This window comes from Oryctolagus cuniculus, chromosome 3, assembly GCF_964237555.1.
Source record: "Oryctolagus cuniculus chromosome 3, mOryCun1.1, whole genome shotgun sequence".
Classification (NCBI taxonomy): Eukaryota; Metazoa; Chordata; class Mammalia; order Lagomorpha; family Leporidae; genus Oryctolagus; species Oryctolagus cuniculus.
The window spans coordinates 158,752,481-158,776,277 of record NC_091434.1 but is presented as its reverse complement, the minus strand read 5'-3'; the positions used below and the strand labels follow the sequence as shown (position 1 = coordinate 158,776,277).

Genomic DNA, 23,797 nt, shown 5'->3' with positions numbered 1-23,797 from the left:
CTTTGAGAATTGATAACATCTGAAAAAATAGTTTGAGACAATCATTATTCCTGCAGGGACAGCATAGACTATGGGAATTAGGAGACAGTATTTTATATGACATTATGAAGGATAAAAAGGCCACCTCTTTTAGAGGAGCTCTTGTACTTCCTCAGTGCACTGCTTGCTGAAGACACACTGGCAGTCTTCCCAGGAATGACATCATAGATAGCCACAATGATTTGGCAAGCTGATAATGTTTTTCTCATCATTATAAAGTCCTTTTGAATCACAGAAGCAATTCATGTCTCAGCAGCAGCATGTGAACAATAAGTGCTTCTGTGGAAAAGTGTATCTGAAGTGTTATTTGAACAGTTGAACAGGCCTACCCTTTGCAGATACAGTTTCTTATAACAGTCAACACATTTCGATTTTGTTATTAGTTTGCAGCAACTTTCTTGTGCTATTCTGTGACTTCTTCGGTTCTAAACTGCAGAGGAATGGGAAGAGTAGCAGTTGGTATTACTCAGATGGAAGGCCATGCATAAGATAAAGTTTCCTGAAACGTGCAGAAATATAACATACTGAGTGGGCTATCATTTGCTAATGTAAGGTTCCTGTCAGAGCTGTCAGTGGCATTTTCACAAGAAGATTGCTGATTATAATTCCACAGTGTTGGCCTGCACTCAGCAAGACACATGGTCACCAAAGATGCACTCAGGTTGGGGTGGAAGAGGGAGAGTGAAGGAGAAAGTTGATCTTGCAGCCAAATGCCAGGATCCAGTCCCTGTTCTTCCAATAACCTTTGGAACAGTCACTCATCCTTTTGGTGGAAACTGCTTCATCTGTAAAAGCAAATGGTCATCCAGGAAGCACAGGCTAATTGTGAGAATGAAAAGAGACAGTGTGTGAAGACCTCCAGAGAGGCAGAGCCTCTGCTCATCAGTGGTTTTTTTTTTTTTTTTTTGACAGGCAGAGTTAGAGAGAGAGAGAATGGTCTTCCCTCCATTAGTTCACCCCCAAAATGGCCGCTATGGCCAGCGCGCTGCACCGATCCGAAGCCAGGAGCCGATCCGAAGCCAGGAGCCAGGTGCTTCCTCCCGGTCTTCCTTGCAGGTGCAGGGCCCAAGCACTTGGGCCATCCTCCACTGCCTTCCTGGGCTACAGCAGAAAATTGGACTGGAGAGGAGCAACCAGGACAGAACTGGTGCCCCAACCGGGACTAGAACCGGGGGTGTCAGTGCCACAGGTGGAGGATTAGCCTAGTGAGCTGCGGCTCTGGCCCATCTGTGGGTTTTTATCATAGTTTCCATAGAAGATTCAAAACCTTCATGGCACCGTCCTGGAATTCCAGACAGAATCCCATAGAGTATCCAGGAACCTAGAACAGAAGGCAGTATGAAGACTGCATGCCTGGAGACTAGCTTTAGGTCCAACTTCTTCATGTACTGATACTTTGCTGTCTGTGACTTGATAATTATTGTGCAAGGATACAGATTCCAGAGATGTGATGCTAATTGTGACTAAACCCATCATTGACATAGGTCCTTTCCATCTCTTCACTCCTCTCTTTCTGTAGCCCCTTGATTCTTGTGCAAGTTTTGACCATTTGTGTGTGTGTATGTGTGTGTGTGTTTACCAAGTCTGTGGTCCTCATCTGATAACTAGTATTGCAGTGTCAGACCTGATCGTTTGTCATCTACCCTTAATACTGCCAACACTTATTAGTCTTGCAGGGGTGAGGAACCTTTTATCTCCCAAGGGCCATTTGGATTTTTATGACATCATAAAATTGGACCATCTAAAAGTATCAACTTAGAAATTACACCTTGGAGGCTGGCATTGTGCACAGTGGGCTAAGTCACTGCCTGTGCTGCTGGCATCCCATATGAGCACTTGTTTGCTCCCTGCTAATATACCTGGGAAAGCAGCAGAAGATGTCCCAAGTGCTTGGCCCCTGAATCCATGTGGAAGACCCGGATGAATCTCCTGGCTCCTAACTTTGGCCTGGCTTCATCCTGGCCATTGCGGCCATTTGGGGAATATGAACCAGAGGGTGGAAGATTCTCTCTCTCTCAAAAAAAAAAAAAATAGCTTGTTGTAGATTTGTTGAATTTTGAGTTCTGCCTGCTGTTGCTTTGGCCAGGCCAGACCAAATGATTTTGTGAGCCTTATACGGCCTGTGGGCTGGACATTCCCCTACCCTGTTAAGACTACTGCTCAACATTTTAGTACCTAGGTCACCTAGCCATCTGACTGGGAGTGAGCTGACGCCACATCATGAATTCCTCCCTTGATACACAGCATTTAGCTCTCTGTTCTCTGTTGGTGTGCATGGCACAACTTTTGCTACCGTCACCCTTATATTTATATATTTTTTAAAAATTATTTATTTTTTAAAGAGACAGAGACCGTGAGCTGCCTTCAACCTGTTCAGTCCCCGGAAGCCCACAATGATCAGGGCTGGACTGGAGTAGGAAACTCAATCCAGGTCTCTCATGAGAGTGGCAGGAACCCAAATACTTGAGCCATCACTGCTACTTCCCAAAGGCTGCATTAGCAAGCAGTTGGAGTCATGGGAGTTGAACCCAGCACTCCCCTGTGAAATGTGTGTCTTTTAGTTTCTTTCTTTCTCTCTCTCTCTTTTTAAATATTTTTCCCAAAGAAACGTTTATTTAAGGAATACAAACTTCATGCTTTTCATAAGTATACCTTTAGGAATATAGTGATTCTTTCTACCATACCCACCCTCCCACCACCACTCCCACTCCTCCAGCTCCATCACTGGGCTTAAATGCCTGCTCTGTCACCATTATATATTTAATGTTCCCATGGTAGGAAAGTTCTTACATTTTCCTCAAAGGATCCTGCTGATTTATTTTTCTGTACTTTTGCCTCTGTTCTTATATTTTCCTGAATGTTTTTTCTTTCCTTTTATTTTTTTTCACAAGTCATTTAAAACATGGGTTCCTTGTCTCTGAGTCCCCTATTCTCCCCCAGTCTGCCCCCCCAACAGAGTTAATAAATTCTTTTCCTTTGTTTTTCCTCCCATTGTGTGAGTTTCTATTTCTGCTCTTTCTCTGTTATTTTTCCTTGTTTATTTTCCCAAGTTATGTGTGGGTGTATGAGAGCAGGGGCTTTGGCACATTCATGTTTATGACCCCAACACTTAGCAGAATCCTTGACACATTTTTACCAATTAGCCAACGTCAATTAAATTGCATGTGCTTGGACTTTGTTAGTGTGACATTATGGATGACTTTGTAGAGGAAATTAAAGAATCCAAAAATAAAAGTCATTAGTGTCCTTGCTCCAAAATGTGATTTGGTTAGTCAGTAGAATCTAGCTCTACCCACAAACATAAACTCTTCAGTTAGGAAGAGAATGTTAGAAAAATAAAATGCCTGCCAACTTTGAGTATTAGAAATCAAGCAATTAAAAGTTTTTTCTGAAGTCAGTCTTAAGATATTTATAGTATATCTTAAAAATATCTTGCTGGCCCAGCTTTATTATACTCAAATTCCTAAAAGTTGATTCTTTCAACTTCTTATACTTTCCCATGGAAACAATTAATACATGCATCACTTCAGAATTTTTCCATCAGTAAGGATATAGGAAACAGACCATAAAATAATTGAATATGCAAATTTTAATATAAATCTTGAAGGATTAGCTACTGGGGGTAAAGGAAACTCTAAAGGGTGTAGGAGCAGTGAAATAGGGAGCAGGAAACGCAAGACAGGAAGGAATCTGGAAGAGGGTCCCACTGTGTCCCATGCCTTCTACCTCTAGGTTTACCATCAGACTCTTTGGAGTCTAGCAGAAGCACCCACTAGAGGAACCTATCGGGAAGTTCTGAGAAGTCTGAGAAGTCGCCCACAGGGAGGTGCCGCCCTGCAGAACCCATGGAAAGTCTGACAGGGAGATTGATCCACTGAGCAATAGTCCTCAGAGGTTTGGAAAAAAAGATTGCCTACAAGTAGGTGCTACTTGCCTGTGGGTAAACCAAGAACCTAGAAAAGCAGTCCTTTCTCCTCCATTGTACCTGTACCTCTTCCTTAACCTTCTTGTATTTGCTTAAAATTGTGCTGAGTGGCACAGGCAGGGAAGTGGAAAGGTACGGATTTGTAGCTGAAAGTGATGTATTGAGAACTGGCATAATCTAATTTCTGATTTCTGAGCGTCCATACATTCCAACTTAACACGATCCAGTTAGGGCTGCCATTGGAATTCACAGTTATCCCTTGGTATCTATATGGTCTTTTTCCAGGATCCCTTGCAGATACCAACATTTGAGATGTGTACATCCTTTATATAAAATAGTGTAATATTTGCAAGTAACCAATGAAAACCCTCTTGGATACTCTAAGTCAACTCTAGAGTACTTGTAATAACTAATACAACTCTAATACTCTGTAAATTGCTGTTATGCTATATTGTTTAGGGACTGATGGCAAGAAAAAATGTCTGCATGTTTCCATACAGATACAAATTTAAAAAAAATCGATACATGGCTGGTTGACTCTTTAGATTTGGGAGTTGTGAATATAGAGGACCAACCATATGTATATGTCTATATGAATACATTTAAATATATAATTATTTTATATAATTCTATGGAAATATATCTTATAAATACAAGTATAATCTTACATATGACTTATTAATATTGTTTGCCACAACCCAATGAATTTAGTAGTATTAGACAAGGATAAGAAAAGAGATGGTGAGGCTGGTGTTGTGGCACAGTGGGATTAAACTGCTGCTTGCAATACTAGCATCCCATGTGAGCCATGGTTCAAATCCTGGCTGTTCTGCTTCCAGTCCAGCTCACTACTAATGTGCCTGGGAAAGCAATGGAAGATGGCCCAAGTACTTGGGCCCCTGCCACCCATGTGGATGACCCAAATGGAGTTTTTGACTCTAGGCTTTGTCCTGGCCATTGTAGCCATCCAGGAAGTGATCCAGTGAATGGAAAATTGATTTCTCTCTCCTTCCTTCTCCCTCCTTTCCTCTTTCTCCCCACTTCTCCTTTCTCTGTAACTCTGCCTTTCAAATAAATAAATAACTCTTTTTAAAAAGGAGATGGTGATATTCCTGAATTCTGAAGTAATGTCATTCTTAGACAAAAATATATATTAAATATTTTACTTTCATTTGCCTTGATCTAAATTGTTTTTTAGCTTAGAAACATAAGAGATAAGGCTTACAAACTGTCTAGTAGTAAGTAATTGAGCCTGATCTAGTAAAGGGAGAAGCAACATGATGTGAATGAGTCATACACATTGTTACAACGTTAAACTGACTATCACTGGATCAGTACTAACTCAGTTAACTGAAATATTTGAGTGCCAGGAATCTTGCCATTGAGCAAAGGTATAGGAAACTGTGTGAATGATTTTTAAAAAGGAAAATTAAGGTGGTAGGGAATAGGGTTGGGATCAGGTGGTCGAGTGTGCCAGTCAGTGAAGTAGGGAAATCCACTTTGCATGGGAGACATGTTGCTGCTTGCCTACGTGCAGGCAAGAACTGAGGATTTTTGCATTATGACTTAGTTATTGGGGTCAAAAGTTGACTTGAATTTTTTTTTCCATAAACTTAATGACAGTACATTATCCTTGGTGGCTGCATTAAATAATCTTGCAAGAGCTTCTGGAAGAATTTTGTCAGTCCAGGAAGAAGACAGGAATTTGAGCAGTATCTTGTGTGAATCATGGAGAATTCTTCATGTTGATGACACAATAGTTATTTAATAAATCTTAACTAAGTTTTAGACCCATAGCTCAAAACAGAGAGATATAAGGCCTGATGCCTATTCCAAAATAATGACCTCACTGCTGATCATTACTGATCTCTTTCTACCTGAGTCATGAACATCTCTATCATTGCCATTGTTTTTATTTCATTTCTTACCTCATATTTGTGGACAACTACAAGTAGCTGAGGGGTATTGTGTTTTTAGTGTTCACTCTTATTAGCTATGAGAAGTGTATGAGAAGTTGAGGGGCTGGTGAAATCAGGGATGGAGCACTTTTGGGAGTGGGGACGTGAATACTAGATGTAACCATACTATTTAGCTCCAATTCTCACTCAAATGTCAGGGGCCCTTGTCGCTGCTGAAGAACTAGCTAGAACAGTTGATAAAGATTAGGAAGTTAGATTCATATCACTAGTTACCTTTGAAACTATTCTTTGGAGCTTATAAACAGTATACATTCTTATCTCATAGTTTTTGATGCTGGAAAGTCCAAGATCAAAGTACCAGTTGGGGCAGATTTGGTGTCTGCGTAAGTCTACTTCTTGAGTCAAAGACAGCTGTCTTTTCACTGTGTCCTCATGCGGCAGATAGGATGAGGACACTTTTTGGGTTCCCTTTAAGAGGGCACTAATCCCATTCAGAAGGACTGTACTTTCCAGGAGTCACTTGCAGAGGCGCCTAGGACCTTGAGGGAGGGGGCATGTGGGTCTCTTTGAAGTCATCTTCCAGGTTCCTCTGCACTGCTTTGTGGCTCTCCTGAACATTTCAACATTTGAGAGATTTTTGGGACCTCTATTATGTCATTGCTTACGATGAATTAAAGAAGTTCTAATATTGTAATGTCACTGGCTTGCTAAAAACAAGTGGTGTTAGTGCTGCTGTGCATAACTGTAAATGGATTTTGTTTTTGTTTTTCAGGTTTTTCTAAAGAGTGACCGAGTAGCCAGAATGGTTCAGAGTGGAGGGTGTTCTGCTAATGACTTCAGAGAGGTGTTTAAGAAAAACATAGAAAAACGTGTGCGAAGTTTGCCAGAAATAGATGGCCTGAGCAAAGAGACGGTGCTGAGCTCGTGGATAGCCAAATACGATGCCATTTACAGGGGTGAGGAGGACTTGTGCAAACAGCCAAACAGAATGACCCTAAGTGCTGTGTCTGAACTTATTCTGAGCAAGGAACAACTCTATGAAATGTTTCAGCAGATTCTGGGAGTTAAAAAACTAGAACATCAGCTCCTTTATAATGCATGCCAGGTAAGTGGTCCAAGTAGTTCCCATCCTCCTCTCTGACCCATGGAATAGACATCAAGTGTTTAAAGCCAAGGAAGATGTACATCACTTTCTATAGTCATGTTACTTGAAAAGTTGAGTGAAATTGAATTTTAATAAATCATGAACTGATATTTGAAAAAAGAATAGCCCTACATTTTTATCCAGTAAATAATTGTTCCCTTGTACCCTATATTTGTGCCTACTGTGTATATGTGTGTATGTATTTGTATATATACATATATATATATAAATAAATAATATCAGGGGCCCTGAATATAAAGTAAACATCACCTGTTATGTGAAGAAGCATGGCAGTTTATAATAAGCAGGTATTCCTCAGTGCAAAATAATTTTTCATAAAAATATGCTGGTGTTCTGAATTTTATGGAAACACTTGAAATTTCTTTTTTTTTAATTTATTTAAGTTTCATGTATTTCATATTTAGGGACATAGTAATACTTCCCACACTGTCCTCCCTGCTGCCCATGCTCAACCCTTCTTCCTCCTTCCTCTCCCATTCCCACTGTTAATTTTTATAAATATCTATTTTCAGTTTACTTAATGATCAGGAAGTTAACCATACACTATGTAAATGACTTCATCAAATAGTATGAAGAAAAGAGCACACTGTTCCTCAGTGGAAGAGACAAGGGCTGGAAAGAATCACCAAATCTCAAAATGCCAATTTAATTCTAATACATTATTTTTTAGGTACTCTATTAGTTACCTCAGTAACTTCACTAAGTATAATGGCTTCCTTCCTTCCTTCCTCCCTTTTTCCCTTCCTCCCTCCGTCCCTTCACAGCTGAGTAGGATTCTATAGTGTATATATACTCTAATTTATCCAGTCAACTGTTGATGAACATCTGAGTTGATTGCATATCTTAGCTATTGTGAATTGTGCTGTGGTGTACATGGGGGTACAGATAACTCTTTCACATGTTGATTTCTTTTGCTTTGGGTAAATTCCCAGGAGTGGGATGGCTGGATCATGTGGTAGGTCTATATTCAGATTTCTGAAGTAGCTCCATACTATCTTCCACAGTGGCTGCACCAGTTTACATTCCCACCAACAATGGATTTAGGGTATCTTTTTCCCCATATTCTCACCAGCATTTATTGTTTGTTGATTTCTGTAAGAGAGCCATTCTAACTGAAGTGACTCGGAACCTCATTGTGGTTTTGATTTGCATTTCACTGATGGCAGGTGATCCTGAGTGTTTTTTCTAGTGTCTGTTGGCCACTTGAACTTCCTCTCTTGAAAAATGCCTATTCAAGTCCTTTGCACATTTCTTAACTGGATTGTTTGTTTCATTGTTGTGGATTTCTTGAGCTCTATATAGATTCTGGATCTTAACCCATTATCAGTTGTGTAGTTTGTAAATATTTTCTCTCATTCTGTTGGTTGCCTCTTCACTTTACTAAGTGAGTCTTATACAATGCAGAAGCTTCTCAGCTTGTTATAATCCCATTTGTTAATTTTGGCTTTGACTGCCTATGTTTCTGGGATCTTTTCCAAGAAGTCTTTGTCTATGCCAATGTCGTGCAGAGTCTCCCCAATATTCTCCTCTAGTAGTTTGGTTTTATTGGGTCATAGATTTAGATCTTTGATCCATTTTGAGTGGAATTTTGTGTAAGGTGCAAGGTAGAGGTCTAGTTTCATATTTCTGCACATGGAGATCCAGTTTTCCCAGCACCATTTGTTGAAAAAACTGTTAATGCTCAAGGGATTGATTTTAGTTGTATGGTCAAAGATAAGTTGGTTGTAGATGTGTGGATTGATTTCTGGAGTTTCTATTCTATACATTGACCTACAAGTCTGTTTTTGTGCCAATACCAAGCTGTTTTGCTTATGACTGCCCTGCAGTATGTCTTGATGTCTGGTATTATGGTGCTTCCATCTTTGTTTGTGTTGTATAAGATTGCTTTAGATATTCAGGGTCTTTTGTGTTTCCATATGAATTTCAGCATTGTTTTTTCCAGATCTACAAAGAATATCATTAGCATTTTGATTGAAATTGCATTGAATCTGTGAATTAGTTTTGTTAGTATTTACATTTTGATTCTTCCAATCCATGAACATGGAAGATTTTTCCATTTTTTAATGTCTTCTTCTATTTCTTTCTTTAGCGTTTGGTAGTTTTCATCTTAGAGATCTTTGACATCCTTGATTAAATTTATTTCAATATATTTGATTCTTTTTGTAGCTAATGTAAAAGGTACTGATCTTACAAGTTCTTTTGCAGCCATGGTATTGTCTGTGTATACAAAAGCTATTGACTTTTGTGTGTTGATTTTGTATCCTACAACTTTACCAAACCCTTTTATGAGTTCCAATAGTCTCTCAGTGGGGTCTTCTGGATCCCCCAGAAGCATGTCATCTGCAAATAGTGATAGTTTGACTTCCTCCTTTCCAATTAGTATCCTTTTGATCTCTTTTTCTTGCCTAACAGCTCTGGCTAAAACTTCCAGTACTATCTTAAATAGCAATGGTAAGAGTGTATAACCTTGTCTGGTTCTGGATCTTAGGGGGAATGCTTCAAACTTTTCCCCATTTAATAGTATGCTGGCTGTGGGTTTGTTATAAATTGCCTTGATTTTGTTGAGGAGTGTTCCTTCTATAACCAAGTTGCTTAAGGTTTTCATCATGAAAGGATGTTGTAGTTTTGCAAAATACATATTTCTCTGCTTCTATTCAGATAACTATATGGTTTTTGTCCTTGAGTTTATCAATGTCCTGTATCAGATTTATTGATTTATGATTGTGGAACCATCCCTGCATATGATATATCCCACTTGGTCCGGGTGAATGATCTTTCTGATGTGTTGTTCGAATCAATTGGCTAATATTTTGTTGAAGATTTTTGCATCTATGTTCATCAGGGATGTTGGTCTTTTGTTCTCTTTCTCTATTGTATTTTTTTCTGGTTTAGGAATTAAAGTGATGCAGGCTTCATAGAAGGAGTTTGGGAGGATTCCCTCAGTGCAAAATAATTTTTCATAAAGATATGATGCTGTTCTTCTGACTTTTACGGAAGCACTTCAGATTTCAATTATTTTCTTTTACCCAGCCATATAGAAATGACTTGAGAATGATTGTCAAACTCCGTAAAGAGTTTAAAGAGATGATAGTTAATGATATATTTTTCTCTTCGATGCTTTTCCAAGTCATACATATGAAAAATTGCATATATTGTCATTTTTCATATTTCATAAGTGACTTATGGTTTATCTAGTAATGTATACATTCTGTACTTGCATTTTGTTTGCTTATTTGGGAGCTATAAATTATTTAACTGTGCCTCAATATGTAATTTAAATGAAGATAATTTTGGCATTTAAAATTTCATCTGTTCATAAAAGTTACACTTCACTAATATACATACATTTTTAAAAACTCTTGTTACAAATATACTTCCTTAATTTTTGTATTCTATCCATAACAGTTACTTTGCATTACTAATTTGTGAATCATTTCAGATGAATAAATTAAAAACTAATCATCAAGCAATATAGCAATATGGCATCCTAACACTTTGAACATTTCATGCCCTCATGAATTGTCTTCACTGTGTTGTTCAACCAGGTGGTAGTTTGATAATAGTGGGGAGGATGGCTGTAAGAGCCAAATCATCTATTTTAAGATATAAATGCAACTAGTATTTTGTATTTTTAATGAAATAGCAACTCACTTGTATAGTTAAATATTTATGAACATAATTTAGTAGTGAGTTCAAATGCAGACATACAGTAGATATTGATTGAGAATATATTCAAGTAAAAAGCTAGGTATTAGATAAGCCAAGCTGAGTAGAATAAAGCATTTGTTCTCTGTGTTGTGCCAAGGTCTAATACAAGCAAAAAGACCTCTAAATGAGTTATTACTTATGCATCAGAGTTAATACTGCATGTGACAAGGTAATAAAATATGTTTCTGTGTTCGAGTTTTATGTTTATGAGCTCAAAATGTTTCAAAGTTGATTATTTGCCTACTGTTCCAGATCACTACTGGAACCAGGGTAAGGACCCTCTGATTTCTGTCTATAGGTCTCAGAACAAGCTTCTAATTCAGATCCCTAATGGTAGTAAATTTTTTTAAGAGTTTGATCAGTGTTTGCTTGATGCATTTTGGTACTGTATTAGGTTCATACATGTTTTTAGAATTGTTAAGACTTCCTGTGGAATTGACTCCTATCATGGTATAATATTTCTTTATTCTTGATAGTCTTTGTTTTTCTGAAGTCTACTTTTTCTTAAACTAATACAGCTATTGCAGCTTTCTTTTGATTAGGGTTATCATGATACATCTTTTCTTACCTCTGTTTACTTTTAACGAGTGTTTTAAAAAGAGGTTCTGGCCGGTGCCGCAGCTCACTAGGCTAATCCTCCGCCTTGCGGCGCTGGCACACCGGGTTCTAGTCCCGGTTGGGGTGCCGGATTCTGTCCCGGTTGCCCCTCTTCCAGGCCAGCTCTCTGCTGTGGCCCGGGAGTGCAGTGGAGGATGGCCCAAGTCCTTGGGCCCTGCACCCCATGGGAGACCAGGATAAGTACCTGGCTCCTGCCATCAGATCAGCGCGGTGCGCCGGCCCACAGCATGCCGGCCGCGGCGGCCATTGGAGGGTGAACCAACGGCAAAGGAAGACCTTTCTCTCTCTCTCTCTCTCTCACTGTCCACTCTGCCTATCAAAAAATTTAAAAAAAAAGAGGTTCTTATAGATAATTTATAATTGGGTTTGCAGAATTGTAAAAGTCCACTAATAAAGTTTGTCTTTTAATGGGTGTGATCAGAGCATTCCTGTTCAAAGTGATTACATACATAGTAGAGGAAATTCTATAGTCTTTATAACTCTTTCCCAAGCCACAAAGAGAGCTGGACTGGAAGAGGAGAAACTGGGACTCGAACTGGCACCCATATGGGATGCCAACACTGCAGACAGTGGCTTGACTTGCTGTGCCACAGCACAGGCCTCAAATATAACTTTTAGTGTGAGGTTTATATTCATCTGAATAGGAGCTAAGCTGTGGTTAATATTTCTCATGGTTACAGGTATGAGAGGCTTCAAATTCCTTTAGTGTCCTTGTCTGTCTGTCCTGTGTTGGTTTTGGATTTTTCCCCAGTCAATAAAACTTCTCCCTGTAAAAGAAAGTTTGCGTCTTGCTGCTCTGTTAAATGGGATCCACTATTAATCTGGAGTTGTCGGTGTTGTGGCAAGATGGGGAGAGAATATTCTATAGTCTGATTAAATCTCAGTGTTTCAGGGCCAGTGTTGTGATACAGCAGGTTAAGCTGTGGATTACAGTGCTTGCATCCCATGTTGGAATGCATATTTGAGTCCAGGCTGCTCCCTTTCTGATCAAGCTCCCCACCGATACACCTAATAAAGCAGCAGAAAAATGTCCCAAGTGCTTGAGCCCCTGCCACCCAAGTGAGACCAGGCTGGAGTCCCGGCTTCAACCTGTCCCAGCCCTGGCTGTTGGGGCCATTTCCATTTCAGGAGTAAACCAGCCAGTGGATGATACCTTTCTCCTTCCCTCCCCCCTTCCCTCCCTCCCTCCCTCCCTCTCCCCGCCCCCCTCTGCCTTTCAAATAAATAAATACAAATCTTGAAAGAAAAAAACCCTGTCTTTCAGTGGACCTTTTTCTTAGGGATAGAAGCTTCACGGTGTTGGGTGTTTCTGTCCTTTGTTCTGGGTTTTCACTGCCTCACACTCCTAGGGCCCTATTTACCTTCTCTGAGCATTTCCAGTCTGTTTTTTGAAGTCCTGTCCTCTGTTCGTTCATTTGTTCATTCATTCATTCATTCCCATTCACTATCCTGCCCCCTCACCTTCCCCTCCCTATCCCTCTCTCCCCTTCCTCCCCCCCCACATCTCTGTCTTCCCCTCTCCCTTCCTCTTTTCCCCTCCCTCTCCCTCTTTCTTCCCCCTCTTCCTCTTCCTCTTTCCTGTCTTTTTTAAGTAGATGAGGCCAAAAGGGTGAAGTGAGTGATACTCTCTTCCTGCAGCTGGGGGGAGTTTTCAGTGTTTCCCTCTGGCTTTGTTAGGGAGAAGGATCTGACAGATGGAACAGGGGCTCCTCTTCCCTTCTTCCTGCCATGCCTGTTGTTGATTGTTCTTGGATCCTCGCCTTCAGAACTTGGTAGAAAAGCCCAGATGAGGGCCCCCGTATGATTGGAGCCCCAAGAATTTCTCGCTGTCTGTACTCAGCTCCTAGTGAGTTACCTGTCAGTGAGTGTTCCTCCCATTTACAACGTCCAGCAACGTCTGCTCTAAGTGCTGTCTGTATCTTTCTGGATTTACCTGTCTTGCTAGATTTTGGGTTAGTGATTGGGCTGAATCATCAGTTCTCTGATACAAAAATTCATTGATACTCAGTTTGTCTGTCTGTTATCATAAGGATGAGAGTGATGAATCCCAAGACTTTTACACATCTGAACTGGAATTTCTTCCAATGCTGAGATTTCAAAGAAGAGTTTACGGATAACAATTTGGATTCATTTAAGAATAAAAAAGAAATAACAAAAGGTCCATAAAGGGAGATATTCTCTTTGGAATTGCAATACTCCACAGAAATTATGAAAGTAGTTAATAGCTGAAATTCTTCTCCTTTTCCTGAATGGCATCTCTATCTAATTTTGTTTTCTTCCTACAGAAGTTAAAAAAGCAAAGCAGAGAAATGTAATAGAAATCATAGAAAATAGCCTGCCCTTTGTAGGAATAGAATAGCCTTGGAAGAGCAGTGGCAGAACAGGGCTTGGGGGTTTGGACAGAGGCTTTCAAACTTGCTGAGCCACTGGGATCTGACCCCAGCTACATGCCCTGTGAGTCAGAAAAGACTTTGAGACTCCTGCCTGCCTTGCGTGTTCTTCCTCATCAGCCCCTTGTTTTTGCCAGCAGTCATTCCCTGGAAACATCTTCAAGGTTTGTCGCTTGCTTCAGGGTCAGAAGCTCAGTCTCCAGAGCTGTTCTGGTAAGATGAGCAGGATGGCGACAGCTGGGTAGTCCCTGGCGCTTTGAGAAGGAAAGGCATGAATGAGAAGGGAGTGGAGCCAAGCCTGCCACATGATGCCCTGAGGAGCATCTTCTGGTCCTGCCACTTGTCCCAGAGCTGCAGGATTAGCATCTGGAAAGGGAAAGCAGGACACTCTCTTCTGGTAAAACACTGGTGTTTACATTACTTCTGGTGAAAGCCCTTAACTTATTTGTTATCAAAATTAAACAGTCAAAAGTAAAGTACTGAAATGCTAAATTAGGAGATAGCACATATGACAGTTGAGATAGGAAATCAGAGAGAATTGAGAGAAAATGTGGTGTTTACCTATAATCATTGAAGGGTTAAAAAGTTAAAAAACAAAAACAAAAACAAAAACAAAAGTATGTCATAGATTAGCTGTTGTGCTGTTAACACTAGCTGCCATACTTTGGAGTTTTTGATTTGAGAAGAATGTGTCTCAGTGGTACACATTCATAGAAAAAAGCACAAAGTGCACAACCTAAAGTCAGCATAACAATATAATCTGAAATTATCATATCTGCTGTAGTTGAATAAGAGTATTACAAGATGAGTAAAGAAACAGGAAGGAAGAAGAATCTGTCAGTGCAAAGTTTAATTTCAGCATATTTAAAGGAAAAATCAGTGAATTTCCAGTAAATGTTATTTTAGAAGAGCACTGCTAGAAGTTGTTAAAGCAGTGTTTGAGGGGTCTTCAGCAAGTTCCTGGAGAATGCATATTACAAAAAAAAAGTATGCATGGATTTCAAGAAATCTTTTGCACCAAAATAAATATCTTATAATTCTGTCTTCCTATGAACTTTGTGAGGGTCCCTCATATTTTGTAGTCTTATGTTAAAAAATAAGAATAGTTTGATATATTTTAATGAAAATGTTACTTCTTTAAAAAGATTTATTTATTTATTTTTTTCATTTGAAAGAGTTACAGAGATAGGTACAGACAGGGAGAGAAAGAGGACTTCCATCCACTGGTTCACTCCCTAAATGGCCACAAAGGCCGGAGCTGGGCCAATTCGAAGCCAGGAACTTCCTCCGAGTCTCCCACGTGGATACAAGGGCCCATTCATTTGGGCCACCCTCCACTGCTTTCCCAGGCACTGTTAATGTTAACATTAACATTGTTAATGTTAACAGGGAGCTGGATTGCAAATGGAACATTAGTACTCGAACCAGCAGCCATATGGGATGCCAGCTCTGCAGGCCAAGGCTTTAACCCGCTGTACCACAGCGTCGGTTACATTACTTGATGTCATAACTTTGGAGATTGAGCATTTTGGTTCTAGGGATTTAAAGAACCAATGGGAGCTGGTGCTGTGAGATAGCAGGTAAAGCTGCCTCCTACAGTGTTCGTATTCCCATGTGGGCACCAGTTTGAGTCCCTGCTGTTCCATCTCTGATCCAGCTCTCTGCTATGGCCTGGGAAAGCATTAGAAGATGGTCTTAAGTCCTTGAGCCCCTGTGCCCATGTGGGAGACTGGGAAGAAGCTCCCAGCTCCTGGCTTCAGATAGGTGCTGCTCCTACCATTGCAGCCATCTGGGGAATGAACCAGCAAAAGGAAGAACCCCTCCCCCAGCCCTGGCCTCATTGTAACTCTGCCTTTCAAATAAATAAATTAACTAATTCAAAAAAAAAAAACAGTAAGAAGACAATTGTTGTGTTTCTTGTCCCTCTTCCTGGGGAATTCTTTCACATGGAAGCCAGAGAATCACAACGCATTCACTGTTCTAAGCACCTCATATTTAAGGATTATAAAAAGAAAATGTCCTTATTCCACCAACTAGTAGCATGTGACTGATAAAAAATTAATGTATACTTCTGAAATAAAAGCATATGATAACTTTCAAAATAGAAAAATGTATAAATGACAGTTCAACAGGGATATATTTTTTATATACCATGTATGTAAAATTTCAGAATGCTTAAAAATTTCTAGTGATGTTATGTTATTCAATGGCAATTTTATTTTTTTTTCTTTTTTTATTTAGTGAATATAAATTTCCAAAGTACAGTTTATGGATTACAATGGCTCCCCCCCCCCAATAATTTCCCTCCCACTCGCACCCCTCCCATCTCTCACTCTCTCTCCCATTCCATTCACATCAAGATTCATTTTCAATTCTCTTTATATACAGAAGATTGATTTAGTATTAAGTAAAGATTTCATCAGTTTGCACCCACACAGAAACACAAAGTGTAAAATACTGTTTCAGTACTAGTTATAACATTACTTCACATTGAACAGCACATTAAGGACAGATCCCACATGAGAAGTAAGTACACAGTGACTCCTGTTGTTGACTTAACAATTTGACACTCTTGTTTATGGTGTGAGTAATCTCCCTAGGCTCTAGTCATGAGTTGCCAAGGCTATGGAAGCCTTTTGAGTTCGTCGACTTCGATCTTACCCTGATAAGGTCATAGTCAAAGTGGAAGTTCTCTCCTCCCTTCAGAGAAAGGTACCTCCTTCTTTGATGACCCTGTTCTTTCCACTGGAATCTCACTCACAGAGATCTTTCATTTAGGTTTATTTTTATTTTTATTTTTATTTTTTTTTTTGCCAGAGTGTCTTGGGTTTCCATGCCTAAAATACTCTCATGGGCTCTTCAGCCATATCCGAATGCCTTAAGGGCTGATTCTGAGGCCAGAGTGCTATTTAGAACATCTGCCATTCTATGAGTCTGCTGTGTATCCCGCTTCCCATGTTGGATTGTTCTCTCCCTTTTTAATTCTGTCAGTTAGTATTAGCAGACACTAGTCTTGTTTGTGTGATCCCTTTGACTCTTAGACCTATCAGTATGATCAATTGTGAACAGAAATTGATCACTGGGACTAGTGAGATGGCATTGGTACATGCCACCTTGATGCGATTGTATTGGAATCCCCTGGCACGTTTCTAACTCCACCATTTGGGGCAAGTCCGATTGAGCATGTCCCAAATTGTACATCTCCTCCCTCTCTTATTCCCACTCTTATATTTAACAGGGATCACTTTTCAGTTAAAATTTAAGCACCTAAGCATAATTGTGTGTTAATTACAGAGTTCAACCAATAGTACTAGAACAAAAAAAAAATACTAAAAGGGATAAAGTATTACATTGTACATCAACAGTCAGGACAAGGGCTGATCAAGTCACTGTTTCTCATAGTGTCCATTTCACTTCAACAGGTTTCCCCTTTGGTGCTCAGTTAGTTGTCACCGATCAGGGAGAACATATGATATTTGTCCCTTTGGGACTGGCTTAATTCACTCAGCATGATGTTTTCCAGATTCCTCCATCTTGTTGCAAATGACTGGGTTTCATTGTTTTTGACTGCTGTATAGTATTCTATAGAGTACATGTCCCATAATTTCTTTATCCAGTCTACTGTTGATGGGCATTTGGGTTGGTTCCAGGTCTTAGCTATTGTGAATTGAGCTGCAATAAACATTAATGTGCAGACAGCTTTTTTTGTTTGCCAATTTAATTTCCTTTGGGTAAATTCCAAGGAGTGGGATGTCTGGGTTGTATGGTAGGGTTATATTCGGGTTTCTGAGGAATCTCCAGACTGACTTCCATAGTGGCTTAACCAGTTTGCATTCCCACCAACAGTGGGTTAGTGTCCCTTTTCCCCCACATCCTTTCCAGCATCTATTGTTGGTAGATTTCTGAATGTGAGCCATTCTAACCGGGGTGAGGTGAAACCTCATTGTGGTTTTGATTTGCATTTCCCTGATTGCTAGTGATCTTGAACATTTTTTCATGTGTCTGTTGGCCCTTTGGTTTTCCTCTTTTGAAAAATGTCTATTGAGGTCCTTGGCCCATCTCTTAAGTGGGTTGTTTGTTTTGATGTTGTGGAGTTTCTTGATTTCTTTGTAGATTCTGGTTATCAACCCTTTATCTGTTGCATAGTTTGCAAATATATTTTCCCATTCTGTTGGTTGCCTCTTCACTTTCCTGACTGTATCTTTTGAAGTACAGAAACTTCTCAATTTGATGCAATCCCAAATGTTAATTTTGGCTTTGACTGCCTGTGCTTCTGGGGTCTTTTCCAAGAAGTCTTTGCCAGTACCTATATCTTGCAGGGTTTTTCCAATGCTCTCTAATAATTTGATGGTGTCAGGTCGTAGATTTAAATCTTTATTCCATGTTGAGTGGATTTTTGTGTAAGGTGAAAGGTAGGGGTCTTGCTTCATGCTTCTGCACGTGGAAATCCAGTTTTCCCAGCACCATTTATTGAATAGACTGTCTTTACTCCAGGGATTGGTTTTGGATCTTTTGTGCAGTGGCAATTTTTATGTTTTGGCATATAACAAGGGAGAAACTTCAGACCTTAAGAATGGTTAAATTTTAGGGTGCTCTGGTGGCACAGTTGGCATGTGGTACTTACAAGAATGATTCAGTTTTATGTCTTCTTCAAATTCTGAAATTGAAAAATGGAATGGATAGAATAGATAAAATAAGTTTAGGTTTTATAAATAAATATGCCATGATGTAAACTGTATGGATTTCATTTTAGTTAAATTAATTTGATTCCTTGGTTAAAAATATTGAATGCATTTCCTTTCTAAAAATTATACTTCTGTGTTTAAATCTTAAAATATTTTCATTAATCATGAAAAACAATTAAAATATGAGGATTTAAAAAAAATTAAAAATGATTAGCTTTAAAAACCACTAGATTCCTGGGCCCTACCTCAGCCTGAATACAGCAGTCCATGCAGAGGAAGTCCAGTGTCTAAAAATCTTCCTAAATGCTGCTGATGCTGAAGCAGTGAGGGTTGAGGGTTGCTGGCCTGGTGTTCCATCTGATACCTTTATACAACTGCCACATCTAGTTGGAAAGTGAGCTGAGGACAACCCAGCTGTGTACCCATGGACGAGAGAAGATTTGGCAGTATGAAAAACATACTTCTCTTTTGGAGTTTTAAACAGTTTAATGAAGGTTTTAAGAAGGTTATAATTTCCAAATTTTAAAAGATGGGCTGAAATTTACCTTATGGAGAAAATACTATTGCAGACACTAGAAGAGTGAAATGGCTTGGAACTTAGGAATTTATGTTGGCCATGTTGCTGGAGTAGCAGGAGATGAGGTTAATGATTTGGAAAAAACTTAAGTATCAACACTGCCCTATAATTTGCTGGATGAAATAGCTTGGAATTTATCTCTTGATAGTGTGCCCTATTGAAGATGAAACAAAGGAGTGACAGAACAAATTCACTGTGGTCCAAGGATTGGGTTGCAGATGGTCATGCCCTGCTTTATCCCACCTATGGGCATGGGCCAGTGTTGTCTTAAGAAAAAATGGACCAAGAACTACACATTAATCCTTCAAGGTTCTGCCATTGCCTTGCTGTAGGTCTTTTACGGGCATGTTGTTGCCTCTCTGTTTCCTGTAGAGTTGCTACGTTGCTAGACTTCACCTGAGATTCTTATTTTACATCTTCTTGATTCCATGCCCTGTACTATGCTTCACATTCCACTCTGAATTTCAGTTTACAAAATGCTGGACCACCTGCTTTCTTGGGAAGGAATCAGATGAAATCAAGAGATGCTAGGAGAATCTGGTGGTCATCAGTGTTTCTCCGATGCAGTGTTTATATTAATTTTGATATAAATGGGACATCTGCTGTTAGGGTGTTCTCTTAACACAGTCTCAACTCTGGTTAAACACTATTCCATGCTCTTGGTTTTTTGTTGTTGTTTTGTTTGTTTGCTTGTTTTAAGAATTATTTTATTTATTTGAAAGACAGAGTTAGGTACAGCCAGAGAGAGAGGTCTTCCATTCTGCTGGTTTACTCCCCAACCACATGACTGAAATGGCCAGAGCTGAGCTGATCCAAAGCCAGGAGCCAGGAGCCTCCTCCAGGTCTCCCATGTGGGTACAGGGGCCCAAGGACTTGGGCCATCTTCTACTGCTTTCCCAGGCTATAGCAAAGCATTGGATAGGAAGAGGAGCAGCTGGGACTTGAACCAGTGCCATATGGGATGCCGATCCTGCAGGCTGGGGCTTTAACCCACTGCACCACAGTGCCGGCCCCTTCAGGCTCTTGGTTTATAGTGGTCTCTCTTTTCAGGAAGCATAGATTTTTTAGTTGTGAGGAAGGATCAAGAGTCTTATTTTGTGCATGCTAGAATCGAAATATGAGTTGCCTGTGTTAAAGCAGGAGGTGACTTGGGTATACAACTCTGGAAATTTAATGAGATGTAAAGATTAGAGATTTGAGAATCATCCAAATAGCAGTATTTTAAGCCACATCTTAAATCTTCTTTGCCTTTTTTTTAAAAGATTTATTTATTTATTTGAAAGTCAGAGTTACACAGAGAGAGGCAGAAGCAGAGAGAGAGAGAGGTCCTCCATCCGCTTGTTCACTCCCTAGATGGCTGCAATGGCTGGAGCTGTGCCAATCTGAAGCCAAGAGCCAGGAGCCTCTTCTGGGTCTCCAAGGTGGGTGCAGGGGCCCAAGGATTTGGGCCATCTTCCACTGCTTACCCAGGCCAAGGCAGAGAGCTGTATTGGAAATTGAGTGGCTGGGTCTCAAACCGGTGCCAATATGGGATGCTGGCACTGCAGGCCAGGGCATTAACCTGCTGCGCCACAGTGCTGGCCCCTCTTCTTTGCTTTTAACAATCAAAAGAAAATTAAATTGCTTCCATTTGCCCTAACCACCTTAGCTAGAACAGGGCTAGCTAGCTGATCGTTGTCTTAGTAAGAGCTTACTTATATAATTGGTGGCAGTGATTAATTCTACCTATTTGTTGGAAACCGGTGGAAAGGCTTCTATTATTAAATGTTTAATAATATGCCATTTCCTTTTGGAAAAGTGTTTTCATGATTCTAATATGAAGACATTCAGTTGAGCAACCATATCTTTATCTAGGTCTCTGCATCACCCTCAGGAGTTTGTGAACTCCGTGTGAGATTGATGGGTTCCAGGACTTTCTGTGGATGCTGAAATCCCTTATAAAGTTGCATAGTATATGCATATAACCTTTGTGTACTCTCCCATGTACTGTAAGTCATCTCTGCTTATAATCCCTAATACTAAAATAGCCCTATGTACATAGTTGTTATGCTGTATTGTTTAGGAGTTAATGACAAGGAAAAAAGTATTATATATACATTCTCAGTAAGATAGTTTTGTTTTTATTTGCCATTGGTTGAATGAATGATTGCAGAAACTTTTATGTAGGTATAGAGTTCATACTATATACATGATCTGTTTCTAAGGATGTGAATGCATCTATGGGTTTATACTCTATTTGAGAAATTAGATGCTGTTAAGTGTTGCTGCACTGTGTTTAAAATATTACAGTCATGAAAAGCAAATTAATTATGCTTATTTGGAGAACCACTGCCTCCACTTCCCTTTTCAGTACATCAGCTCCTGCTTCCACTGTTGTCACTTAAGTGACTGAATCTGAAATTTCTCCAGCAGTAGATACTCAGAATGTCATTTAACCTCATCCAAATCCTGATTCTTCCCATTAATGTCATTGTATCCTCCTGAGTCATCATGATCATGAACCTTCACTTTTAAATTTCCTTCCCAACCCAGTTGCCATACCCTGCATCCTCCCAAATAATGTGCTATCTGCTCCTCCTGTATTATTGCCATGGTCACTGCCATCGCCAGAGACTTCCCCACTTCACACATGGAACGTGGCAGTGACTGCCAGCCTGCTTTCTGCTTTCAGTCCTTCATGTACTTGCTGCCAGACTACTGTTATTGAAGCTCTCCCTCGCTCTTCATGACCCTACTTTGAATGGAGGGAGAGAAACGACTCCTCTTTGTCAGCACAGTGAAGTTCAGGCTCCTCAGCCGAGTGTTCAACAACTATTGCATACAGTCTGTACTGCACCTGCTATCCTGTTGGGCCTTTCCGTGTAATAATGCTTTATGTGGCCTGTGTTCCGGGTAAATTGAGTCACTACCTTTTCATCTTGCATACCCTGTGTTTTCTTGGATTTAATTTTACCTCGTAGTATTCTCTTCTCTCGAAGTTTCCACTTCTCCATTTTTCAAGACCGAAGAGAAATTCCACTACCTCCATGAAGCCTTTCCTACCTCTGCCTTCACTCATTTTTTAAAAATATTTATTTATTTGAAAGTCAGTGTTACACAGAGAGAAGGAGAGGCAGAGAGAGAGAGAGAGAATGAGAGAGAGGTCTTCCATCTGCTGGTTCACTCTCCAGTTGCCTGCAATGGCCGGAGCTGCACCAATCCGAAGCCAGGAGCTTCTTCCAGGTCTCCCATGCGGGTGCAGGGGACCAAGGACTTGGTCCATCTTCTACTGCTTTCCCAGGCCACAGCACAGAGATGGATCAGAAGTGGGGCAGCCGGGACTTGAACCAGCGCCCATAAGGGATGCTGGCACTGCAGGAGGCAGCTTTACTGCTCCACCACAGTGCTGGCCCCAACTTTCTGTTTTTAACTTTTGAGGAGAAAAAAAAATCCATGAAGAATTTAAAGTTCCCCATCCTAACCCCAAAGCCTATCATCTTCTGTGCATTATAAGTCATTTCTTATGCCTCTTTAACTGCATGTAGCAGTTTCAGCATAGAATGAGTATGTGATACATCTTTGTACTTATTGTACAGGTCTATTTAATGGGTTTCCTGTGGTGAGCACTCATGTATAGTAAATGGCTGGAAGAATGAAAAGAGTGTGGGGCAGTTAATTTGAACTCTGGCATCAAATTGCAGGATTCTAAAGTTGGTTGTACTCCTTACCAACTTTTAGCTGTGGGAGAATTGTGTAAGCCAGCCTGTGCCTCAGATTTTTCACCGCTAATGTAGGACAGTGATAAGACCTATTCCAGAGCTGTAAGTGAGATAATGATTATAACAGCTTAGAACAGCTCATGATATGTACCAAGTTATGAATTAAGTTACTTCTTATTAGTCTGAGTGAAGGTAGAATTCTAATCTGCCTTGGCAACTTGATAGTGTCTGTGGTATTTTGTTTAGTGGTAAGCTCTCATCCCTGGCATTATTTCATTATTAATGTCAACACGGATTCAGCTGTCTTATTCAAGTAAGCATAGTTAGTAAATAATTGCTTGAAATATTGATTTTGTCCAGAAAATGAAATGATAATACCAGGTTAAATATGAAAGAAAATTTCTTGATGTACAAAAATTTTCCAAATTATAGCTGTCATTTTAGATATACACACACACATATAGGCATATATACCTAGAGAATACATATGTACATTCACTAGGCTATAGAAGGCCTATGGTTTTTCTGTTTGAGGTTAAACTTCTTATACTCTTGCCTTTGAACATTTTGATCCATTATTAATATAGTTTAGTTCAATTCACATAGGGTAATTTTATATCTAATTAACTCATTCATCTTTTCCCTGTTTTAAGTATTCAAAGGAAAGTGTGGTTTGGGAAATGAATATTTAAGGCTGTAAGAGCTGTTCTACAAGAATACATGGAAGAACTGCTATTTGTGAGTCAGATTTTTATGCATAATTTATAGGATAGATATAAGGGTACTATTTAAAAGCTTTGCATCTTGTAGGCAGAAAGCTACCTGATTATTTCATATGTAACATCATACAGGGAATGTGTTGCTCTTGAGAGTTTAAGGGCAACTTCATTTCCTCATATTATTTTTATCGTATGAAATTACAGAAGGAACATTATTTATCTGCTCTAGTTAGCTAATTCTTGTTGAGCAAAGAAAATGGAGATGTGGCTGTTGGTTTTGTTTTTGACAGGAGTTGCCTCATGGAAAATGGGTCAACATAGAGGGGGTGTTAGGGTCCAAAACCTTTCACATAC

At 39.7% G+C, this 23,797-nt stretch overlaps 1 protein-coding gene across 11 annotated transcripts in view; it reads left to right on the top strand.

Annotated features, from left to right (window-relative positions):
• Window positions 1-23,797, top strand: part of CADPS2 (calcium dependent secretion activator 2) — a 665,654-nt gene that overhangs the window by 227,976 nt on the left and 413,881 nt on the right. For 10 of the 11 annotated variants that reach the window (XM_070071264.1, XM_008258272.4, XM_008258271.4 and 7 more), the window contains exon 3: window positions 6,656-6,988. The exons of the other annotated variant lie outside the window; for it this stretch is intronic. In XM_070071264.1, coding sequence (XP_069927365.1) covers window positions 6,656-6,988 — 333 coding nt within the window. The remainder of the gene's footprint in view (window positions 1-6,655; window positions 6,989-23,797) is intronic. 11 annotated transcript variants of the gene reach the window in all.